Source organism: Helianthus annuus, unplaced genomic scaffold, assembly GCF_002127325.2.
Source record: "Helianthus annuus cultivar XRQ/B unplaced genomic scaffold, HanXRQr2.0-SUNRISE HanXRQChr00c002, whole genome shotgun sequence".
Lineage (NCBI taxonomy): Eukaryota > Viridiplantae > Streptophyta > Magnoliopsida > Asterales > Asteraceae > Helianthus > Helianthus annuus.
This window is the reverse complement of record NW_023395518.1, coordinates 89,722-112,959: the sequence shown is the minus strand read 5'-3', so window position 1 is coordinate 112,959 and position 23,238 is coordinate 89,722. Positions and strand designations below refer to the sequence as shown.

Below are 23,238 nucleotides of genomic sequence, written 5' to 3'. Positions count from 1 at the left end.
ACAAGAGAGTACCAGAAAACAAAAATAAAAATGGAAACAGAGGATGAGCACGGCCCCGTGTTCAATGAGCACGACCCCGTGGTCAGGTTCCGTATCTGGGCGTTTTGAAAAATGTGACTGGTTTTGTGCAGCACGGGGGCGTGTTCAGTGAGCATGACCCCGTGTTCAGACTCTGTATCTGGGAGTTTGTTAGTTTTTATGCAGCACGGGGGCGTGTTCACTGAGCACGGCCCCGTGTTCAGACTACTGTAATGCAAAAATTTAAGAAAAATTCCGAAATGTGCGCGCAGTTTTAAAATGGTTTTGAAAAACGATTAGGCCGTCGATTTTAAGCTTTCTTAAAATCCTTGTGTCCCCGGCAACGGCGTCAAAAACTGTCACACCCCCAAAATCCACCTGCGGAGTATCACCGCTTGGGAGCGTGACTGACCAGGATCAAGCCACCAATCATATTGAACATGTAACTAATAATAAAAGTAAATGTCATTCAACCACCAATATGAAAGGTGTTCGAAACATAAGTATGTTATCACTGTTTAGCGGAAGCGTATAAATAAAATCCAACATAAATAAGTATGAAATGTCATAAGTGTTTAACAAGACAACCACGATCCAAGCCCACAACGACCAGCTCCTCCCTGTGCAAGCTCCACGAATCTAACGACCTGCAAGGCATGTAACAGAGGATCAACAACTAGTTGAGCGAGTTCACAGAAAGTAAATGCGTAATAGTAAGTTCGTTTGAAACATGTGGCTCTACTGGGCCAACAGTCCGTTCTATTGGTGGGGGCTTCCCATGTTGTATAACCACTAGACTATTCGTAACCATAAGTGTTCTACATATCCCGAGAACAGTAATACGTACAAGTTTACGTAGGTTTTACGTAAGTATCCTTCACAACCGAGGATAGGGGTATGCGAGGGTTTACGTAGGTTTTACGTAAGTGCCTGACACAACCGAGGCAGTAGTGAGTATAAGTTCACGTAGGTTATACGTGAGTGTCCTTCGCCACCTGAGGACAGTGAGTAGCGTAAGTATACGTAGGTTTTACGTATGTGTCCTGCACAACCGAGGACGATGGTAGGTAGTCTAGTAACAGTGTATGTACGAATCTATTCAATCTCATTCCTTCAATCCCATTCCCAAGCCCTTGGGAATCCTATGCCTTAGTAAAAGTGTGAACTCACCTTGGTTCGCTCGGTATGTTATTGCTTCTAGGGTTAATTAATGTTTAAGTCCGTTACTCACGACCTAAGGTACATTGCACATAAATCCCAGATAAGTGATTTCATTCAATTAGGGTTTTCGTATCTTTAACATCAGTTATAATCCGTGTGATGGTGGTGTACAGAATGATATGACGAGATTTTTCACACATACAAGATCATGCAATTCCATTCAATAGCATACAGTCATATACAGAACATACATAACATGTGGAATTCAGTCTATGCATCTCAATTGAAAGTCTTGTATCATCAGAAGTCAGACATCATAAATCATATTGTGACATTATAACTTTCAGTCATACAATCAGGGTAACATCATGCTTAAATCACAGAGGTTGGTCACAACATCACAAGCAAAAGATCAGACAACATTCCAAGATAAGAAATTCGGACCCTAGGGTTTACTCCCTTCAAAACTCGGACAAGGTGGCCAAAACTCTGACTTATCTTTCCCTAGGTTAAAACTCGGACAAGTGTGAGAGTTTTGGGGCTATGAAACTCGGACAGGGGGTGGGGATCTTCAAAAGGTCGGACAAAGGGGGAGGGGGTTCCTTGCTTAAAACTCGGACTCACAACACCAAACAAAAAGTCGGACCCCCATATCAATGAAAGTCGGACAATGCTTGTGTTTAAACAAAATTCGGACAAGATCACTTAACAAAGTCGGACTATGCTTTATGCTTTAAAACTCGGATAGCATCCTCTCCCTTTAAAAAAAATTCGGACAAGGATGCAATATACAAAAGTCAGACACTATGTGTCCCTTATAAAACTCGGACAATAGCATGCATACAAAACTCGGACTATGTTATATATATAAAAGTCGGACTAGTCTTTATATATAAAGGTCGGACTTTTAGTCATGAAACTCAGACAAACAATAGTCATACATACGAATATTCAAGTTCGTGATTGTAACAGTTACGTTCATACATTCAACAGTTACGTTCTTGGTTTCTACGATCCAGAAACCCTAAAATTCCTATGCATTAGCAGAAACCATAATCAACCAATCGATTGTTAACAACAAACAGTTATTACATGGAAAATCTATCGAGCATACAATCAAACATATTCATTCCCCAGTAATCAGAATCCATAAACACAGAAACATTACATGTAGAACTAGGGTTTTTCATGAATCACACAATCATCAATTAACAATAACAATCACTAAACAATTACCTTGGATTGATTCTAGATGAATTGAAAGACCAAGATTGATGCAAAAGACTTGTGCCAAAGATGAAGCAAATGATTGCCAGAGAAGATCAGAGAAGTGGAAGTACGTGCTTTGGTTTTTGTGTGGTGATTAGTGAATGATTAGGGTTAAGAATCATTAGGATTTCACTAATTACTCTATACATCCCTAAGTATCATATTTTACACAAGCACACCATCTCAAAATAATTCACAGTTTCACCACCAAGTTCATACATTTGACAAATCTTGCATCAGTAACACATAACCATGCTCAAATACAATATACTTAATTGAATCAAAACGTTACAGTTTCACAGCAAACTAATTGTGCAAGCAAACAATTAAACAAACAATAAACGTGCAATAAATGCGAAATTGGAATCTTGGAAACTCGAGTTGTCACATTATCCCCAACTTGAAAGATATTTCATCCCGAAATTTAGCATGCGTTTACTGAGGAAGCTAGGTAAGTTGTATCGTTTACTGGTTTTCCTGGGGTGTCACATCATCCCCCCGTTGATTTGGAATTTCGTCCCGAAATTCTGCAGTAGTAGCTTCAGCCTCAGTAGTAGTTGCATTGGTTTCGAATAACTGGGGATACTTGAGTTTCATTTGATCTTCTCGTTCCCAGGTATACTCTGGGCCACGACGGGAGTTCCAACGAACTCGTACAAGAGGTATTTTAGTGTTCTTGAGGACCTTGACATCCCGATCCGTGATTTCAACTGGTTCCTCGACGAACTGCAACTGCTCGTCGATAGTGAGTTCCTTAAAAGGAACTATGAGGGTCTCATCTGACAGGCACTTCTTCAAATTCGACACGTGGAAAACATTGTGAACTGCGCCGAGTTCAGCTGGTAGGTTTAGTCGGTAGGCTACTTTGCCTATTCTTTCAGTGATTTCGAACGGTCCAACATACCGTGGATTGAGCTTGCCTCGTTTACCAAAACGAACCACACCCTTCCAGGGTGAGACTTTGAGTAACACTCGATCCCCAACTTAGAACTCGAGCGGTTTTCTGCGTTTATTAGCGTAGCTTTTCTGGCGATCACGAGCCGCCGCCATGCGTTGTCGTATCTGCGCAATTCGTTCAGTAGCGTCAACTACCATTTCTGGACCTGTGATTTGACTATCCCCCACCTCTGCCCAACAGAGAGGTGATCGGCATTTACGTCCGTACAATGCCTCGAATGGAGTGGCTTGTATGCTGGTGTGGTAACTGTTATTATACGAAAACTCCACTAACGGGAGATGCTTTTCCTAGCTGTTGCCGAAATCGATAACACACGCCCGAAGCATGTCTTCTAGGGTTTGAATCGTGCGCTCAGACTGCCCATCCGTCTGAGGGTGATAAGCTGTGCTCATGTCTAATCGAGAGCCAAAAGCTTTGTGCATTGCTTGCCATAGTTCTGAAGTGAATCGTGCATCCCGATCCGAAATAATGGAGGTTGGCACTCCATGCCTCGAAACAACTTCTTTCAAGTAGACGTCTGCTAGAGTGGAGAACTTATCCGTTTCTTTGATAGCCAAGAAATGAGCAGACTTTGTGAGTCGATCTACGATCACCCAAATAGTATCATTCCCACGCTGGGATCTAGGCAGACCAGTAACAAAATCCATGGAAATTTCTTCCCATTTCCATTGTGGTATTCTGGGTTGCTGCAGTAGGCCTGAGGGTTTCTGGTACTCTGTCTTGACTCTCGCACAAGTCAAACATTTGCCGACGTAAGTTGCAATGTGGGCCTTCATGCTAGGCCACCAATATGTAGTTCTGATGTCGTGATACATTTTATCCGAACCTGGATGCACCGAGCAGTGAGACTTATGAGCTTCATCCATCACAAGTTCTCGTAAACCGCCGTATAGTGGGACCCAAATACATCCTGTTACATAGTAGGCGCTGTCTTCCTTTTGTTCTAATCGTTGCCTTGAGCCGCGTAAGGCTTCAGCCCTGACGTTTTCTGGTTTCAATGCTTCCACCTGAGCATCTCGTATCTGTGCAGGAAGATCAGACTGAATAGTGAGCTGCAAAGCTCGTACACGCTTAGGTAAAGTGTCTTTTCAACTGAGAGCGTCAGCCACAACATTGGCTTTGCCAGGATGGTACTTGATGGCGCATTCGTAATCATTAAGTAACTCGACCCATCGTCGTTGACGCATGTTCAATTCCTTCTGCTTGAAGATATGCTCGAAACTCCTGTGATCGGTGTAAATAGTGCACTTGGTACCGTACATGTAGTGTCGCCATATCTTGAGCGCGAAAACAACAGCTCCCAGCTCTAAATCGTGCGTCGTGTAATTCCGTTCATGAACTTTGAGTTGCCGCGAAGCGTAGGCAATAACTTTATCTCGCTGCATCAATACACAACCAAGCCCCTATATCGATGCGTCACAATAGACCACAAAATCATCCGTGCCCTCTGGCAATGAGAGAATAGGTGCGCTGCATAGTCTATCCTTCAGGTACTGAAAAGCAGTTTCTTGTGTATTACCCCAACGATAGGTAACACCTTTCAGTGTCAGCATTGTAAGCGGCTGTGCGATCTTTGAAAAGTCTTTGATGAATCGTCTGTAATACCCCGCCAAACCCAAGAATTGGCGTATTTCCGTTGGTGTACGCGGTGCAGGCCAGTTCCTGATCGAATATACCTTAGATGGATCGACATGAATCCCATCCCTGTTCACCACATGGCCTAAGAAATGGACTTCACGAAGCCAGAAGTCGCATTTTGAAAACTTGGCGTACAGATGTTCCTTTCGAAGAAGTTCCAAGATAAGACGTAAGTGCTGCTCGTGCTCCTCCTGACTCTTGGAGTAGATCAGAATGTCGTCGATAAAAACAATGAAAAACTTGTCTAGATAGGGTTTGCACAGCCTGTTCATAAGATCCATGAAAACTGCAGGCGCGTTCGTAAGCCCAAATGGCATGACTAGAAACTCGTAGTGACCGTAGCGAGTTCTGAATGCTGTCTTAGGGACGTCCTCATCCCGGACTCTCAGCTGATGGTACCCTGACCTCAGATCAATCTTGGAGTAGTAACTCGACCCTTGCAACTGGTCAAATAAATCGTCAATACGTGGAAGAGGATAACGGTTCTTCACTGTGACCTTGTTCAATTCGCGGTAGTCTATACACATCCTGAAAGTGCCATCCTTCTTTTTCACGAATAGTACTGGAGCTCCCCAAGGCGAAGAGCTTGGACGAATGAAGCCCTTATCCAAGAGCTCTTGTAGTTGGTTTGACAGTTCTTCCAGTTCAGTTGGAGCTAAACGATACGGTGCGCGAGCTATAGGTGCTGCTCCTGGAGCTAGCTCGACTTGAAACTCGACCTGACGATGAGGCGGTAGACCAGGTAAATCTTCTGGAAACACTTGAGGAAAATCACGTACTACTGGGATATCCTCTATTCTTTTCTCTTTCGTCGATGCATCAGTAACTAGTGCCAAAATGGCAGTGTGACCCTTTCGTAAGCATTTCTAAGCCTTCAAGAAAGAGATGATGCCAACCACTGCACCACTCTTGTCGCCTTGAACTTCGAGAGGTTCCTTACCCGAACGAGGAAAACGAATGATCTTCTCTTTACATAGGATCTCTGCCTGCTGCTTGGATAACCAATCCATGCCGATGACGATGTCGAAACTACCCAGAACTATAGGAATAAGATTGATGGAGAAAGTCTGACCAGCGAGGATAAGATTACAACCCTGAACTATATGTGTAGCTTCTAGACTTTTACCATTAGCTAACTCTACAACATGTTTGGTGTTTAGGGGAGTTGGTGCACGTTTTAACATTTGGCTAACTTTCAATGACACGTAACTTGTATCCGCACCCGAATCAAACAATACAGTAACATAAAAGTCGTCAAGAAGAAACTTACCCATGACTACGTTGGGATCATTTCTGGCATCACCCTGCCCCAACACAAATGCACGACCCCTTGCTTCGTTGCCGTTGTTGTTCCCACCATTGTTGTTGTTGTTGCCATTTCCCTGATTGTTGTTATTGTTGTTGTTGTTGTTGTTCTGGTTCCTGTTTAGTTGAGGACAGTGTCTTTTGAAGTGACCTTCTGCACCACAATGAAAACATCCCCGGTTGCCCTGTTGCTGATTCTGATGTGCTTGTGGCTGCTGCTGATTCTGATTCGCAGACCGAGGGCTCCTACAATCCTTGGCCTCATGACCCATCTTGAGGCATCTTTGACAGCGACCCTTGTTACACGGGCCACTGTGGTGTCGGTTGCAGTGGTTACACTTTGGGAGGTTCCCTCGATATCCACCCTGCCTGTGACTGCCTGAAGAGTGCTGACTGGGACTCTGATAACTGTCAGTCTTTCGCTGCTGAACCTGTGACTGAACTGAAGCTGATCCCTTGCTGGAATCCCCATCCCATTTTCTCTTGTTGTCACTGGGAGTAGCAAGTGTAGCAGAAGTGGTAACGGTAGCAGTAGCGCTGATACGTTTAGGCAGCCTGTTCTGATCCACTGCCTGATCTGTGAGGCGATGCGCAAGGCGTTGAATAGCCTGAATGTTGTCAAGATTAGCCGATGTCACGTGGCTCTGAATCTCTGGTGCCAATCCTTTGAGATACAACTCAATACACTTAACTGGAGGGTCCACCATAGTTGGACACAGCACGGCCAGCTCATTTGACCTTTTAGTATAAGCTTTAATTTCTGACCCAGTCATTTTCAAATGATAAAGCTCATCTTCCAGCTTATGAATGTCTTCCCGTGTGCAGTATTCCCTTTTGATCAGTTCCTTGAAATCATTCCAAGGGGTGGCGTTAGCAGCTGCCAACCCTAAAATCTGAACTTGCGCGTTCCACCAAGTTAGCGCAATCCCCTCTAAAGTACCAGTGGCATATTTCACCCTGCGAGCCTCAGGGCATTCACACATCTCGAACACAGACTCGAGCTTTTCAAACCAGTGGAGGAGTCCAACTGCTCCCTCCGTGCCACTGAACGTGCTTGGATGACAGTCCATGAAGTTCTTGAAAGTACATACAGGCTGATGAGCGGGTTGACCTAATGTGTAAGAACAGAATGAGGTTAAACATAAGAGTTGTTTAGGAACGTAGGATCTAAAGATCCTAGGACGAGTTACGACTGCAGGGTATACCTCCTGCGTTTGCAGCTGCAAGTGCCGCAGCAACTTGTTCATTGATAAGAGCCGTCAACTGGGCTTGTGTCAAGTTAATACGTCCGGCCATTGATCTTCACATCAAAGGCAACATAAGTGAGAAAGGTTCGCGAATAGTGCGATGACAGAAGCGTGTAAGCACACAAGTGTTCTCAAGCAATAACAAATAGTGAGCAATGTAATTTAAGCATACTACGAGCAAAGTTCAATGCAATTCTAGCATGTAGGCAATAAACATAAACCTTATTACCTAGGATGTTGAGTCTTGCACATGGAGCGAAGCGTCGTTGTGGATCGTTGAGAGCACTGTTCTGGTTATAGTCTGGTTTTAATAAAAACGTTTTCCCATATTAAAACCAAATTCTCTATAACCAATGGCTCTGATACCAATCTGTCACACCCCCAAAATCCACCTGCGGAGTATCACCGCTTGTGAGCGTGACTGACCAGGATCAAGCCACCAATCATATTGAACATGTAACTAATATATAAAAGTAAATGCCATTCAACCACCAATATGAAAGGTGTTCAAAACATAAGTATGTTATCACTGTTTAGCGGAAGCGTATAAATAAAATCCAACATAAATAAGTATGAAATGTCATAAGTGTTTAACAAGACAACCACGATCCAAGCCCACAACGACCAGCTCCTCCCTGTGCAAGCTCCACGAATCTAACGACGTGCAAGGCATGTAACAGAGGATCAACAACTAGTTGAGCGAGTTCACAGAAAGTAAATGCGTAATAGTAAGTTCGTTTGATACATGTGGCTCTACTGGGCCAACAGTACGTTCTATTGGTGGGGGCTTCCCATGTTGTATAACCACCAGACTATTCGTAACTGTTAATGCACTTTTGGTGATAAGTGCAAGTCTTCCAATATTTAGGGTCTTTATTGTACAAGTGCCCAAAGTTAGTCCCAAGAAGTTCCTAGGGACAATTTGTCCAATTTTTGGAAGGAATTTCTTGGTCAGAGTTTTATGTAAAGTTAGTCCCAAGAAGTTCCTAGGGACAATTTGTCCAAGTTTTGGAAGGAATTTCTTGGTCAGAGTTTTATGTATAGATTAGCTTTTGTCTGAGTTTTGTGGCAAAAGCTCTGAGCTTTGTGCTATTTGTTTTGTCCGGGCTTTCTAGTTAGTCTTGAAAGTCCGGGTTTCACCTTGTATATATACTTTAATATGGAATAGACAAGGTAACGATTGCTGTGTGAATTTCTGTGCCCTAATCATTGTGTTTTGTCTGGCGGCTGCTTTGTGTGAGTGACGTCATTCATCTTCATCAAGAATACTCAGTGTATTCTTGATTTCTCTCTCAAATCCTTGCATTCTAGAGTATCATCTGCAGTGGTTGATCATCAGGTGGATTCCGCACACCTGTTGGTTGCTTTAGCTGAGTGAGATCTTGGATTAGGAGGCCTTACAGTAACCATAAGTGTTCTACATATCCCGAGAACAGTAATACGTACAAGTTTACGTAGGTTTTACATAAGTATCCTTCACAACCGAGGATAGGGGTACGCGAGGGTTTGCGTAGGTTTTACGTAAGTGCCTGACACAACCGAGGCAGTAGTGAGTATAAGTTCACGTAGGTTATACGTGAGTGTCCTTCGCCACCTGAGGACAGTGAGTAGCGTAAGTATACGTAGGTTTTACGTATGTGTCCTGCACAACCGAGGACGATGGTAGGTAGTCTAGTAACAGTGTATGTACGAATCTATTCAATCTCATTCCTTCAATCCCATTCCCAAGCCCTTGGGAATCCCATGCGTTAGTAAAAGTGTGAACTCACCTTGGTTTGCTCGGTATGTTATTGCTTCTAGGGTTAATTAATGTTTAAGTCCGTTACTCACGACCTAAGGTACATTGCACATAAATCCAAGATAAGTGATTTCATTCAATTAGGGTTTTCGTATCTTTAACATCAGTTGTAATCCGTGTGATGGTGGTGTACAGAATGATATGACGAGATTTTTCACACATACAAGATCATGCAATTCCATTCAATAGCATACAGTCATATACAGAACATACATAACATATGGAATTCAGTCTATGCATCTCAATTGAAAGTCTTGTATCATCAGAAGTCAGACATCATAAATCATATTGTGACATTATAACTTTCAGTTATACAATCAGGGTAACATCATGTTTAAATCACAGAGGTTGGTCACAACATCACAAGCAAAAGATCAGACAACATTCCAAGATAAGAAATTCGGACCCTAGGGTTTACTCCCTTCAAAACTCGGATAAGGTGGCCAAAACTCTGACTTATCTTTCCCTAGGTTAAAACTCGGATAAGTGTGAGAGTTTTGGGGCTATGAAACTCAGACAGGGGGGGTGGGGATCTTCAAAAGGTCGGACAAAGGGGGAGGGGGTTCCTTGCTTAAAACTCGGACTCACAACACCAAACAAAAAGTCGGACCCCCATATCAAAGAAAGTCGTACCATGCTTGTGTTTAAACAAAATTCGGACAAGATCACTTAACAAAGTCGGACTACGCTTTATGCTTTAAAACTCGGATAGCATCCTCTCCCTTTAAAAAAATTCGGACAAGGATGCAATATACAAAAGTCGGACACTATGTGTCCCTTATAAAACTCGGACAATAGCATGCATACAAAACTCGGACTATGTGACGGGTGGTCCTTTGGACAACCCTTAAGCATGTTAAAATATGAAATAATCCTCCAATTAGCCGTGTAATTATCTTGAATTAGATAACTACGATGCTTATGTTTCAGGTACGAATTAGGAGCTAAAAGATGGATCAAAGGCAGCTTTTGGAGGCTTTGGTGGAAAACGGGTCAAGAGGAGAACAAAAGAATAACAAAGAAGTGAAGGCAGCCGAGTACCGTAAATTATGGTTCTACCGTAATTTACGGTAGACCATTTTTCAGTTTATTCTCCACCGTAACACAGGCTGTTGTTGCCGTAACAAAATTTTGACCACCGTAAATTACGGTGGAGCCGTAATTTACGGTGGAGCTGCAATCCCAAAAACGTAACTGCCATCTTATATTCGGTTTTGGTGTGTCTTTTCACATTATCTCATCATTGGACGGTTCTTGGACACCTTGGGGACGAATTTTGGCTCTTGGCTTGTTTTGTGGACAATTTCTATCATTCGGTTTGTTATTTCGATTCGTATGAACAATAGATTGATGTTGATGATGATTCACCGAGCCATGTCCGGCTAAACTCTTCGGTGATCATCCTAGGTGAATGGTTCTGAAACTTTTGTGTGTTTAATTTCTGCATTTCTAGAATGATATCTTGCGTTGCTTGAATGTCATGGTGTATGTTTGATTGTTTGTAGTGTGTTAATCAATTTTGCAATTTCTAGTCTTAATCGTACGTTCTTGGTGCCGCTGGCAACCGAGATATCACGGGAAGGGTTAGGGTTGGTTATTGGTTAATAGGTCATCGGGAAACAACCTCGCATTATCTAATCCGAGTACTTTGTTCCCTTTTATCACTTCAATCACATATACACGAGTTATGTCTATGTAACTCTTTCTAGTGAAATTGCACACAACTGTTTAAAGAAACTGAAACCTAGGGTGATCATTGTTCTCTCCTAATTGTTTACAACCATCTTTGATTTGAATTAGTTCTGAATTTAGTTTTCTAAAACAACAATTGTGTGCAAATCTTATTTCTACTAATTGATTTGACCCGGTTTTTATTTCTACTACTAAACAAAGCAAACATCAACTATATAGACAACTTCTTCAACGTTCTCAATTCATGGTCCAAGTGAGGCAATACATTTGGGATGAGCCGGATCTCTTCAAGATCGGACCGGATCAAGTTATTCAGAGGTGTGTGCCCGAGACGGAAGTGTTGGAAATTTTAACGCATGCCCATTCGTCCGCTTGCGGGGGTCACTTTAGTGGGCATAAAACCGGCTATCGGGTACTATCTTGTGGGTTTTATTGGCCCACTATTTTCAAGGATGCAATTGAGTTCTCCCGGAATTGTGTAAATTGCCAAAAGATGGGTAGCATATCGAAGAGGGATGAGATGCCACTACAACCAATCTTGGTTGTAGAGATATTTGATGTATGGGGAATAGATTTTATGGGTCCGTTTCCGAATTCGAATGGCTTCCTTTATATTCTTGTGGCGGTGGATTATGTCTCGAAGTGGATTGAGGCTATTGCAACGCGAACAAACGACCATTCGGTTGTTTGTAAATTTGTTCAATCCAACATCTTCTCTCGCTTCGGAATCCCGCGGGTTATTATAAGCGATGGTGGTTCACATTTCAAGAATTTCAATTTCGGAAAATTATTGAAGAGGTATAGCGTGAACCACCGAGTCGCCACACCTTACCATCCGCAAACGAGTGGACAAGTCGAAGTGTCCAACCGCCAAATCAAGGAGATCCTCATGAAGACGGTAAGAACGGATAGGAAGGATTGGTCGAGCAAGTTGGATGATGCTTTGTGGGCGTATCGTACGGCCTACAAGACTCCGATTGGCACAACACCTTACCGGATGGTGTATGGTAAGGGTTGTCATTTGCCAATGGAGTTGGCGCATCGGGCGCATTGGGCGATCAAGACAGTCAATGCGGATTACGACGAGGCGGGTAAGTTGAGGAAATTACAATTGAGCGAGATAGAAGAGATTCGAGATGAGGCGTACGAATGTGCATCGGCTTATAAGGATAAGCTAAAGAAAGTGCATGATGCGAAGTTGCGCAAGAAAACGTTCGAAGTGGGTCAGAAGGTTTGGTTGTACAACTCACGATTGAAAATGTTTGCGGGCAAGCTTAAAAGCAAATGGATGGGTCCATATGTTATTCGAAGAGTTGGGCGATTTGGTGATGTGGACATCCAAGATGAGCAAACGTTGAAACAACAAACGGTGAACGGTCACCGCTTGAAGCCGTACTTGGAAGGAAATGACATCAATAACTTGGAGCTTGACAAAGCGGGCTACATCTTACGCCCGGTCGAGGAGGAACAACCATAAAAGGCCCAGGTTTGGTGGTAGTGTACATAGTAGTTTCGTTTTGTTTTGTTTTTATATTTGCACAATTGCCTTAGTTTCTCAAAGTCCGTGTTTGAAACAAGTGTGGGGATATTCGGGTTGCGAATTGCTCTTACATTGTGTTGAGGACAACACGGGATTTTTGAGGGGGTAGGGTAATTTTTACAAGTTTTTGAAAAAATTAAAAAACATAAAAAAATCGAAAAACTTAAAAATCTAAAAAATTTTGTCACATAAAAGTTCAATTTTTGCCAAAGTAGAGTTGCCCAGCGAGCACCGTAAATTACGGTACTGCCGTAATTTACGGTGGATGTTAAAAAGTTGTGAGTTTTACGGTGCAAATCTCCTGAGTTACAGCAAAGAATTTTGATTCAGTGTTTACCGTAAATTACGGTAATACCGTAATTTACGGTGATGGATGAAAATGTTGGGGCTTTACGGTAGATCTCTACTGACTTACGGGGAAAGAATGGACATTCAGGTCTCACCGTAATTTACGGTGAGACCGTAAATTACGGTACGCGAAAATGTTATCTCCGTCGGTAGGGATCCGTGTACATATAAAAAAAATAAATAATAAAATCGAATACAACAAAGCTGATCACGTGAATAAACCCTATCCACTCATTCATCTTTCACTTTCCCATTGTCATCTTCTTCTCCCAAAAACCCACAACCTCCATTGTTCTTCCACCTTCCTTCTCTCATAAAACCTTCAATTCCTGTCCAAATCAAGTGGAATCTTGGTCTAAATTGACTAATTTTTCACAAGCTTTGTGATTGTGAGGAGAGATTTCAGAGAAAACGCGATTTTGGGGTCAAAGTTTGAAACCCTAGTTTGAGATAATTTGGGGGGTTTTGGGATTTTTAGTTTCACAAGCATCCTTCCATCTTGAAACAAGGTATGAACACTTACTTTGCTATATTATGGTGATACATTGTGAAGAACAAGGTGATTTAGGTTATGTGCTCTTGCCCACTTGCTTGTTGTTAAGATATGATTATGGAATTGATTATTGCACATGGTTAATAGTTGTAGATGTAGGATTTGTGGTTGAAGTAGTGAACTCTTGGGGATGCTCTGCATTGTAGAGACACCATGCCCAATTTTTGAAAAATTCTACACTTTTGGTTCACTAACATCTACAACTATGACAACAAGCAAGTGTGGGGAGGATTTTTGAAGAGAGTGTTTAATTTGTGTGTGTTTTTGTTGTTCCCTCATGTGTGTAGGAAATGGCGAGGACAAAGGAAAAAGCGGGTTCAAGTTCATCTTCATCAAGAGGAAAGGGCAAGGAAAAGGAGCAACCATCAAAGAAGAGGCAATATATGGGTAGGGTAAGCGAGAGTGAAAGCGAAGAAGAAGAAGAGATGGAGTTAGACCCAAGTGATAAGCCGGTGTGGAATTCGGGGTCGTTGGATGACCAACCCGAAATTTGGCAGCCAACCCTTTATAACGACTGCATGAACAAGTTAAAAAATAAAGCAGCCGCGTTTATCTGTGAAAAAGAGGTTGATGAACCCCAGTTTGGCCAGTTCGGGGTGTTTGATAAGTTCCGTGCTTTGGGCTGGGAAGGAGCGCTCAAGTGTTATGACAAAGATAAGAGCAATCTGTTTATGACTGAGATTCAGGAGTGGATGGCAACACTAAAATGTCACAACTTCCACAAGCCATCACAAATGAAGTTGATTGGGAAGGTACATGGGGTGCCAGTCGAAATGTCATTCGATACGTTGAAGAAGCTGGGAAAGTATGACAGTCTCCCGGTTAAGGAGTATATGATTCCCACGCTTGATGATTTATTGCTCAAACCAGAGAAGCACGTGAGATGGAACGACATGTTGGCGGATTTGTTTTTGCCCGGTAGGTACGGTGGCGTGTTATACCGAAAAAATTTGAAGATAGAAGCCAAGCTATTACATACGATCTGCTTGCTTAATGTCATCCCAAGAAGAGGGGATAAAGAACAGGTGAGGTTTCCAGAGATACCTGTTCTGTATTCATTGATGCATGGATCCCCACGCTTTCCAATACGCTACCTGATTATGCACCATTTGTGGATATGCCGGAACAAATACGGGACAGACATTGTCCCGTACTGTCGCATCATAACGGATTTAATGAAACAGCAGAAGGCACTCACATCTGAAGACCGAGGTTTAACGAAAAGGCACCAGCCTTTTACTTTGGATAGGTTGGGAAACGTTTGGACATATACTCAGTCTGAACGTTATCACAAGCTGAAATCGGAGGGTCAACGGTGGAGGGCATTGAAATTGGGTGCAAGGGAGTTGTTACCGGGAGAACCGGATGAACCTGAAAGCGATGAAGAGTTGGTTCCGAGTGGGGATGATGATTACGCAGACGATCCACAAGGTGGTGCAAATGTTGGTTTTGGGGTTTTTCATGGTGGTCATGGTGGTACGTTCTACGACTACGCGCAGCAACCGTATGAGCCGGGGTGGGCTTATAGTGGTTCAATGCAAGAGGTGATCGAGAGCCAACGCCCTCCGGCGGCCATTTTTGATACTTGGTCGGGTTCGGAGAGGTCATTATTTGATCAAGGCACGCGGAATAGCGCTAGTATTGAGCGGGCGCTTAAACATAGTTTTGACCGACAAGAATCGTGGAACCGTACTTTCGCATATTCGCAAGAGGTGGAAATGAATAACAGATATCACGATGACCAGACGAGGCGGATGCATGCGGATTGGCATGCCGGAAGGCCGGTGGTTGAGGATCCACAACATGTGGATTATGCCTCATTGCCGCCTTATGATGGCAGTGTTTCGTATCCGACCCCACAGCTCCACCATTCTCAGTGGCTTGATCCAAGACGGCAAGAGGGACCACAACAACAAGAGGGAAGCAGTAGCGGCTCATTCGGGTTTGGAGAGTGGAACGATATGATGTCATCCATCTTTGGGCCCCCAGGACCGCGCTATTATTGATCAGGTGGTACTCTTTCTCTTGTATAGTTTGTATATATTTGTTGGTTTATGTTGATTATGGTTGGGAGGATGGGTGGTGATTGATCATGTGATTGATTGTTGGGTTGGTGTTGGTTGGTGGTGTTGTGTTTAAAATGAAAAACATAAAAAAAAATATAAAATGAAAAAATACAAAAAGAAATTTGGGGTTTGAGATGAAAAGTTTTTGTGGATGTTGGTTGAGGTAGTGATCAAAGCTTCCCAAAGCCATACATTGGGGTCAATGTATCCCAAGTGTGGGGATGGGGGGAATTTTTTGAAGATTTGAAAAATTTTAAGCCGAGCAAAATAATGTGAAATCTTGACGCCCTAATTTATCCCCAAGTTAATGCACCGGCAACCCTTATTACCCTTTTCATTTTTGGTGAGAGTTGTAGCCACACGTGTATATAAATAATCTTTGATGAGAGTGGCTACGGGTGGGGGTGCGTTAGAACTTGTGCTTGAATGCGATTTGAATCTTTAGTAAACATGAATGTAGAAAGGATAAGGGCATTAGGCAGCCTCGTCGTTGGTGTGAGCGAGTGTGGGATTTGGGGGGTTGGACCTCATAAGTTATATATATGAGCATGGTAGTGAGAGGGGCGGGGGTTTGGTCATTTAGTTGTCCAATTTTGTGCCTAAAGCCTATCATTTGTTTCCCCTAGCTACTTACTTGAAAATTTACCCAAATTTGACCCGGTCTTGTAGCGTTAGTGATAGAATTAGTAGTTTTGTGAGTTTGAAGTAGTCATGGTTAATGTATTATCGTATCGTTCAAAAAAAAAAGCAACGAGAAAAAGAAAAAAAAAGGGGGTTTAATTGTCTTGTATATAGTAGTACGCATCTGTTAGTTGGTTTTGGTGTTTGTAATAAAAAGACCGGGTCGAATTTTCGCTACTCATATATATTCCATTTCCTACCTATACACCTAGCCACGTTACAACCTTGAAGTCCCTTTGATTTGCATTCATGTTTGACCCATTTTAGGAGAATGATTGATTCAAGTACAAGCTTATGATTGTGCAACCACCCGTTTGTCTAGTGTGTGTCTAGCTTATCTTTGCTAGTGTCACTTGTAGCTGAGAGGAGAGAATTTGTGAGGGGTGCATTGCTTGGGTGTTAAAAAAGGGTTGGTAAAGAAATTGCATATTTTGTTTGGTTTGGTTTGATCGCTTGTTTTGAAGTTATGTTGATGAGTTGCTTGGGACAAGCAACGGTTAAGTGTGGGGATGTGACGGGTGGTCCTTTGGACAACCCTTAAGGATGTTAAAATATGAAATAATCCTCCAATTAGCCGTGTAATTATCTTGAATTAGATAACTACGATGCTTATGTTTCAGGTACGAATTAGGAGCTAAAAGATGGATCAAAGGCAGCTTTTGGAGGCTTTGGTCGAAAACGGGTCAAGAGGAGAACAAAAGAATAACAAAGAAGTGAAGGCAGCCGAGTACCGTAAATTACGGTTCTACCGTAATTTACGGTAGACCATTTTTCAGTTTATTCTCCACCGTAACACAGGCTGTTGTTGCCGTAACAAAATTTTGACCACCGTAAATTACGGTGGAGCCGTAATTTACGGTGGAGCTGCAATCCCAAAAACGTAACTGCCATCTTATATTCGGTTTTGGTGTGTCTTTTCACATTATCTCATCATTGGACGGTTCTTGGACACCTTGGGGACGAATTTTGGCTCTTGGCTTGTTTTGTGGACAATTTCTATCATTCGGTTTGTTATTTCGATTCGTATGAACAATAGATTGATGTTGATGATGATTCACCAAGCCATGTCCGGCTAAACTCTTCGGTGATCATCCTAGGTGAATGGTTCTGAAACTTTTGTGTGTTTAATTTCTGCATTTCTAGAATGATATCTTGCGTTGCTTGAATGTCATGGTGTATGTTTGATTGTTTGTAGTGTGTTAATCAATTTTGCAATTTCTAGTCTTAATCGTACGTTCTTGGTGCCGCTGGCAACCGAGATATCACGGGAAGGGTTAGGGTTGGTTATTGGTTAATAGGTCATCGGGAAACAACCTCGCATTATCTAATCCGAGTACTTTGTTCCCTTTTATCACTTCAATCACATATACACGAGTTATGTCTATGTAACTCTTTCTAGTGAAATTGCACACAACTGTTTAAAGAAACTGAAACCTAGGGTGATCATTGTTCTCTCCTAATTGTTTACAACCATCTTTGATTTGAATTAGTTCTGAATTTAGTTTTCTAAAATGCTGAAAATAAAAATAAAATAAAAACAGATAGACAAGATGAATCATTTGGATCCAACTCGCCTTTAATGTATCCTTTGATGATTTCTGCACTTTTGTACTTTTTAAGAGATTATCTTAGTTATAGTAGTAGGCCCCTCTTTGAAGGTGACGTTACCCTCAACCCAGTGGTTTGAGTCAGCAAGGATACAATCCCAAAGGGTCAGAATATTGGAAGATAATTAATTAAGTTATTAATGCGAAAAGTGGTAGGCCCCTCTTTTGAAGGTGACGTTACCCTCGGCTAAGTGGTTTGAGTCAGCAGGGATACAATCCCAAGTAGTCGGTTGAATGTATTAATAGTAGTTTACATATGAGGGGATCAAGCCATTCGCACCCCCGCCATCCAATACCAGTGGGTATTGAAGGAGGTCCTAGTAAGCTTGACCCAGGTCCTTGTAGGATATAGACACTGAACAGGGCAAGAACCTTACTGAACCATTCCCTTAACCCCCGACCAGGTAGCCAACATATCTCTATATAGACCATGGAGATATAAATGGTGAAAATCTTTTACTTTATATAGACAGTAAAGTAATGCCAAGACACCACAGAGAAATGATAAAGAAGTTTCACCTTCAACTTAAGAAACTAGCTATTAAAGTCATTAATACAAAACCAAATAAAAAGTGCGAAAAGATTAAAAATCAAAAGTAATACATTAAATGCTTGTCTTCACCAAGTGATGTAAGAGACTTGTCAAACATGGCCTTTGATTAACAAGAACTCTTACGATCATTCTTGGATCCCGAGACTACCACACACACTCTAAGGTGGATGGTGGATGATGGATGATGGTGGTGGATGTTGGTGTTGTAGTGGTGGTGGTGGAGTGGTGGCAAAGTGGGAGAGAGGTGGTTTGCCAAGGGATACCTTTGAAGTGAGCCAATCACCCCTATTTATAGCCTGAACAGAAGCCCGGCCACGGCCCCGTGTCTGCTAGACACGCCCCCGTGGCCATCCTCTTTCTCTTCCTTTATTAATTGCAATTGTCTGCTTTAGGCTCCACACGACACCATGTTCGCTGGGCACAGCCTCGTGTGCAGAAGCATATCTGTACTATCAGGATTTGCAAGATTCTGCGAATCTTGGCGTTGACCACTCCCCGTGCTGAGCTGGGCATGCCCCCGTGGTGGGAATAGAAGCTTCCATAGCTTTGTCCATTTCTGCAGACACCTGACCATGCCCCCGTGTCCATTGGGCACGGGCCGTGGTCAGCCTTCTGCTTCTTGTTTTTGCTTGGGGAGATGCTGTCGAGAGGTCGGGCATGCCACGTTTATTCCTTTTCTTTGTATTTATGTTAGTTTTTGCTGCATATTTGTTCCTTTTGTTCATTTAAGCTCATTTGGTCCTGGAAATACAAAAGGAAGACAAAAACACACTTTTTCCAACTTTAGTACTAAAAAGGGGTTAGTTTTATGCCTCATTTGATGTAATTTATATGTTACATTTTACACACATCACTTGTCTTGCGTCTTGGAATTGATGAGAATGTCGTCTATGAATACGATCACAAAGCGATCCAGGTATAACTTACACACGCGATGCATCAAATCCATAAAGACCGCATGTGCATTGGTTAACCTGAAAGGCATGACTACAAATTCATAGTGACCATATCTAGTATGAAAGGCGGTTTTGGGGATATTTTTTCGAGGACTCAAAGTTGATGATAGCTAGAACGAAGATCAATCTTAGAAAAACACGCCGCGCCTTGAAGTTGGTCGAAGAGATTGTCGATGCGAGGAAGAGGGTAACGGTCTTGACAGTGAGTTTGTTGAGTTCGCGATAATCGATACACATTCGAAAGGAACCATCTTTCTTCTTGACGAAAAGGACAGGAGCTCCCCAAGGGGAAACACTAGGGCGTATGAAGCCTTTATCTAGTAGTTCTTGGAGTTGGCTTGATAATTCTTGCATTTCCGAGGGTGTGAGATGATAAGGGGATTTCGCAACAGGGGTTATGCCAGGTATGAGATCAAAATAGAAATGAATAGAACAAGGAGGAGGAGGAGGAGGACCGGGTAAATCCTCAGGAAAGACGTCGGGAAATTCACGAACGACAGGAACATCACTTACGCTCTTTACTTTATCCTTCTTTTCCACAATTTGGGCAAGAAAGGCAAAGTATTCCTTGCGTAAGTATTTGTTCGCTTGAATGCACGACATAAGCTTAAGACCTTTAGAAGTTTTCTCGCCATAGACGTGCAAGGAATCACCAGCGGGAAGAGGTAGACGAATGAATTTTTAGAACAAATGACTTTAGCATGGACTTTACGAAGCCAATCCATGCCTATTATAACATCGAAACTACCCATTTGCATTGGTATTAGGTCAATTGAGAATTTATGATCGTTAAGATTAAGGGAAAATTTAAGAAGAATAGAATCGACAGATTTACCATTTGCGACTTCGACAGCGAATGATTTTGGTAACTTAGAGCATCTACACTTAAGCATTTGTACGAATTCAACAAATATAAAACTTTTACATGTGCCTGTATCAAATAAACATGAAGCATAAATGTCGTTTACAAGGAACGTACCAGAAATAACATCGTTGATGTTTTGCGCCTGAACGACGGTGATGAAAAAAGCTCTACCACGCGGAGCTTGTCGCTGCTTTTCCTGGTTGCGTTGAGGACAAACGTTGCTGAGATGATTTGGGTCGCCACATCTGTAGCAGACGCGACCGTTGTTGGCTGGCTGCTGAACTTGGTTTTGAGCTAGAGGTTGGGTTTGGTTACCTGGAGGTTTTGGTCCAAAATGGCATTGAGTACTGAAGTGCCCATACCTATTGCACGTAGTGCAATTGTTACATGGTGTGCTAGGAGGGTGGTGGTAGGTGCAAGTTGTACACTTGGGAAGAGTCCCAATATAGGCGCGCTTAGCTGGTTCGGGGTTTTGGGTGAAGGTTGACCGTTGCTGTGGAGGTTGGTTTGGGGAGTAACAACTGCATAATTCTGGCTTGAAGCCTTCCACTTCCTACCATTTCGGTGGTTGTTTTTGGTGGTTGGTTTAGCAGGTGTGGGTTCAAGGGTTGGTTCAGTGGTGGCTTGGTGAGCTGACTTGGTTGAACCCTTCTTTTCGAAGGCTCCTTCCATCATTAGACTATGGTTGAATTTGGCTACGAGGCTATAAGCGTCCTCAATGGTTTTGGGTTGGGAGGAATCAACATAGTGGGCGAAAGAGGGAGGTAAGGCTCGAATGTACTTGGCAATAGCTTTCTCAGTAGAGTCGACTTGGCAAGGGCAAAGTATGCTAAGTTGTTTGAACCTAGCGGTGAGAGCGTCATTGTCACTCCCCACTTGTTTGATGGTCCAGAACTCGTTCTCGAGTTGCTGGAGCTCATGAGGAGGGCAAAACTGTTTCTCCATGAGCTTCTTGAGCTCGGTCCAGGTTAAGGCGTAAGCAGCGTCATTGCTATGCCTATTACGCTCCGACGTCCACCAACTGAGTGCTCTCGATCGGAACACGCTAGTGGCGTTGGCGGTGCACATGTGTTCAGGGCATCCGCTTTGACGGAAGGTAACTTCAATGGCGTCGAACCACTCAAGCAGTTTAGTTGCCCCTCCTTCATTAGTGAAGGCATTGGGCTGCATGAATTAAAATGCTTGAAGGTGAAGTTGTTCAGCCTTAGAGTCGACTGAGGTATGAGGGGAATCGGGATTAGAGGTGACATGGGTTGGTTGATACTTGCTGACTATCTTAGGAATAACCTTGGCCATCTGTCTGGCCATGAACTTCATGTAATCCTTTCTTGACATCAAGTCAGAGTTGGAAGCAATTTTGGACCTCGACCTGGAATTCCTCCTTGCATTAGAGTTGCGTGTGGAAGACATCTAGAAGATTTAAGTTAGGGAAAAGAGGATGAGACTTGATGGTGCTGTAAAATAACGTTTTAATTGCATGAATGGATAAAAGTATTCCACATAACACACAGATTTCACGTATTTTTGCGTAAACATTTTCATGTATCACATAAGTTTCACATAGATTGCATAAGTCTAACACGTATTTTCATGGTATAATCACGTTTACAATGATAAGAGTAGTAAATTTAGTTTGTTCATGATTATTAGGGTCGTTTTAGATTGCGAGTAACGTGTGATTTGTGTAAATCGAATTGAAGTGAATAGCGTTCAAGATGTAAAAATACATGGAAATGGATATATCATAAACATTGGAGTGTTTTGGGTTTAGAAACTTCGACTATTTCAAAGTGAATCGTAAGTCCTTTCGAATTAGAGAACCATGTTTTGGCCTAATAGGTAGAATACTCTCGCTGAAAATCGGTTAACGGTATTTACCCTTCCAGTTACTACATGTCTCCAATTTGATCGAAAATACGAAACTTTGATGAGATTGAAAATCAAGGAGTGGAACAAGTTATCAAGGTGTCGATATCACTCCTAACTTGATAATTTTGTTCCCAAAGTGTGATTGGTACTTACCAAACGAGGAGCAAATTCCGACTCGTTGGTAAGGGTCCACTAGAATATGAAAGCGAAATTCCCATCAAGGTAAGGATATCACTCCTAACTTGAGGGGATAACTTCGTGAGAATTCAAGATTCGCGGTTTGAGAGTATTCACCAAAGTGTGGGTTTCACGCCTATTTTGGTGAAGTCGTCTTGTTTGTATGATACGCGTGTCTTCTAGTCTTCAACGTGTATTTGGTGTGTAATGTCTTAGTGATGGTAGGTGTGAAACCCGAGTGTTAATGTGCGTATTTTGTGTGAATTATTGTGTTTTAAGTGATTACGAGTCTCGAATATGTTAACTACGCAAGTATGTGGTTTTACAGGTTAATCGGCGTCATTCGGTGAAGTTTGGAGAGTTTAGTGATGAAGCAAAATTATGAAGGATGATAGTCGAGACACGCTACATTATTCGTGAGGCGTTACGAGTCGAAATGTAGCTTGAACGTGCGAGAAAACATGAACGAATAAAGTGCATGGAGCTATAGGTCATTTGTTCAAAGTTGAAATGCATGTAAAATTGGGCAGCACATGAGCGATGGTACAAGAACGTATTGTACGGTCAGATGGAACACAATTTGACAGAAAATGCAAACCGTAACCTACGGTTCTTTAACCGTAGGCTACGGATGAAGGAATTAGGCAACATCATGAATTCACTTTGACTTGATCACGTCGACTTGGAGCAAATATATAAGCATATTTTTGGAGGCTTTGGATTTTCTAAAAAAAATCTCATCATCACATGGACCAAGATACATCACGTGGAATTCTTTTGAGCCAACATAAAAGGTCAGCCAACAACATCATTGTGTAGAAGATTGGAGGACTTGTTGTGGACGGCACATGCATGGAAACGAACTGATGTTTCTAACATCATAATCACGGCAGTCGAGAAGGAGGTATTAGGTTTGAGGCAGTCAACAACAACATTA

At 42.4% G+C, this 23,238-nt stretch overlaps 1 protein-coding gene across 1 annotated transcript; it reads left to right on the top strand.

Moving 5' to 3' along the window:
- Positions 1-12,113: 12,113 nt before the first annotated feature.
- Positions 12,114-12,563, top strand: LOC118489694. The gene has a single exon (XM_035987222.1). It carries the CDS (start codon positions 12,114-12,116, stop codon positions 12,561-12,563), a length of 450 nt encoding a protein of 149 aa, XP_035843115.1.
- Positions 12,564-23,238: the final 10,675 nt, after the last annotated feature.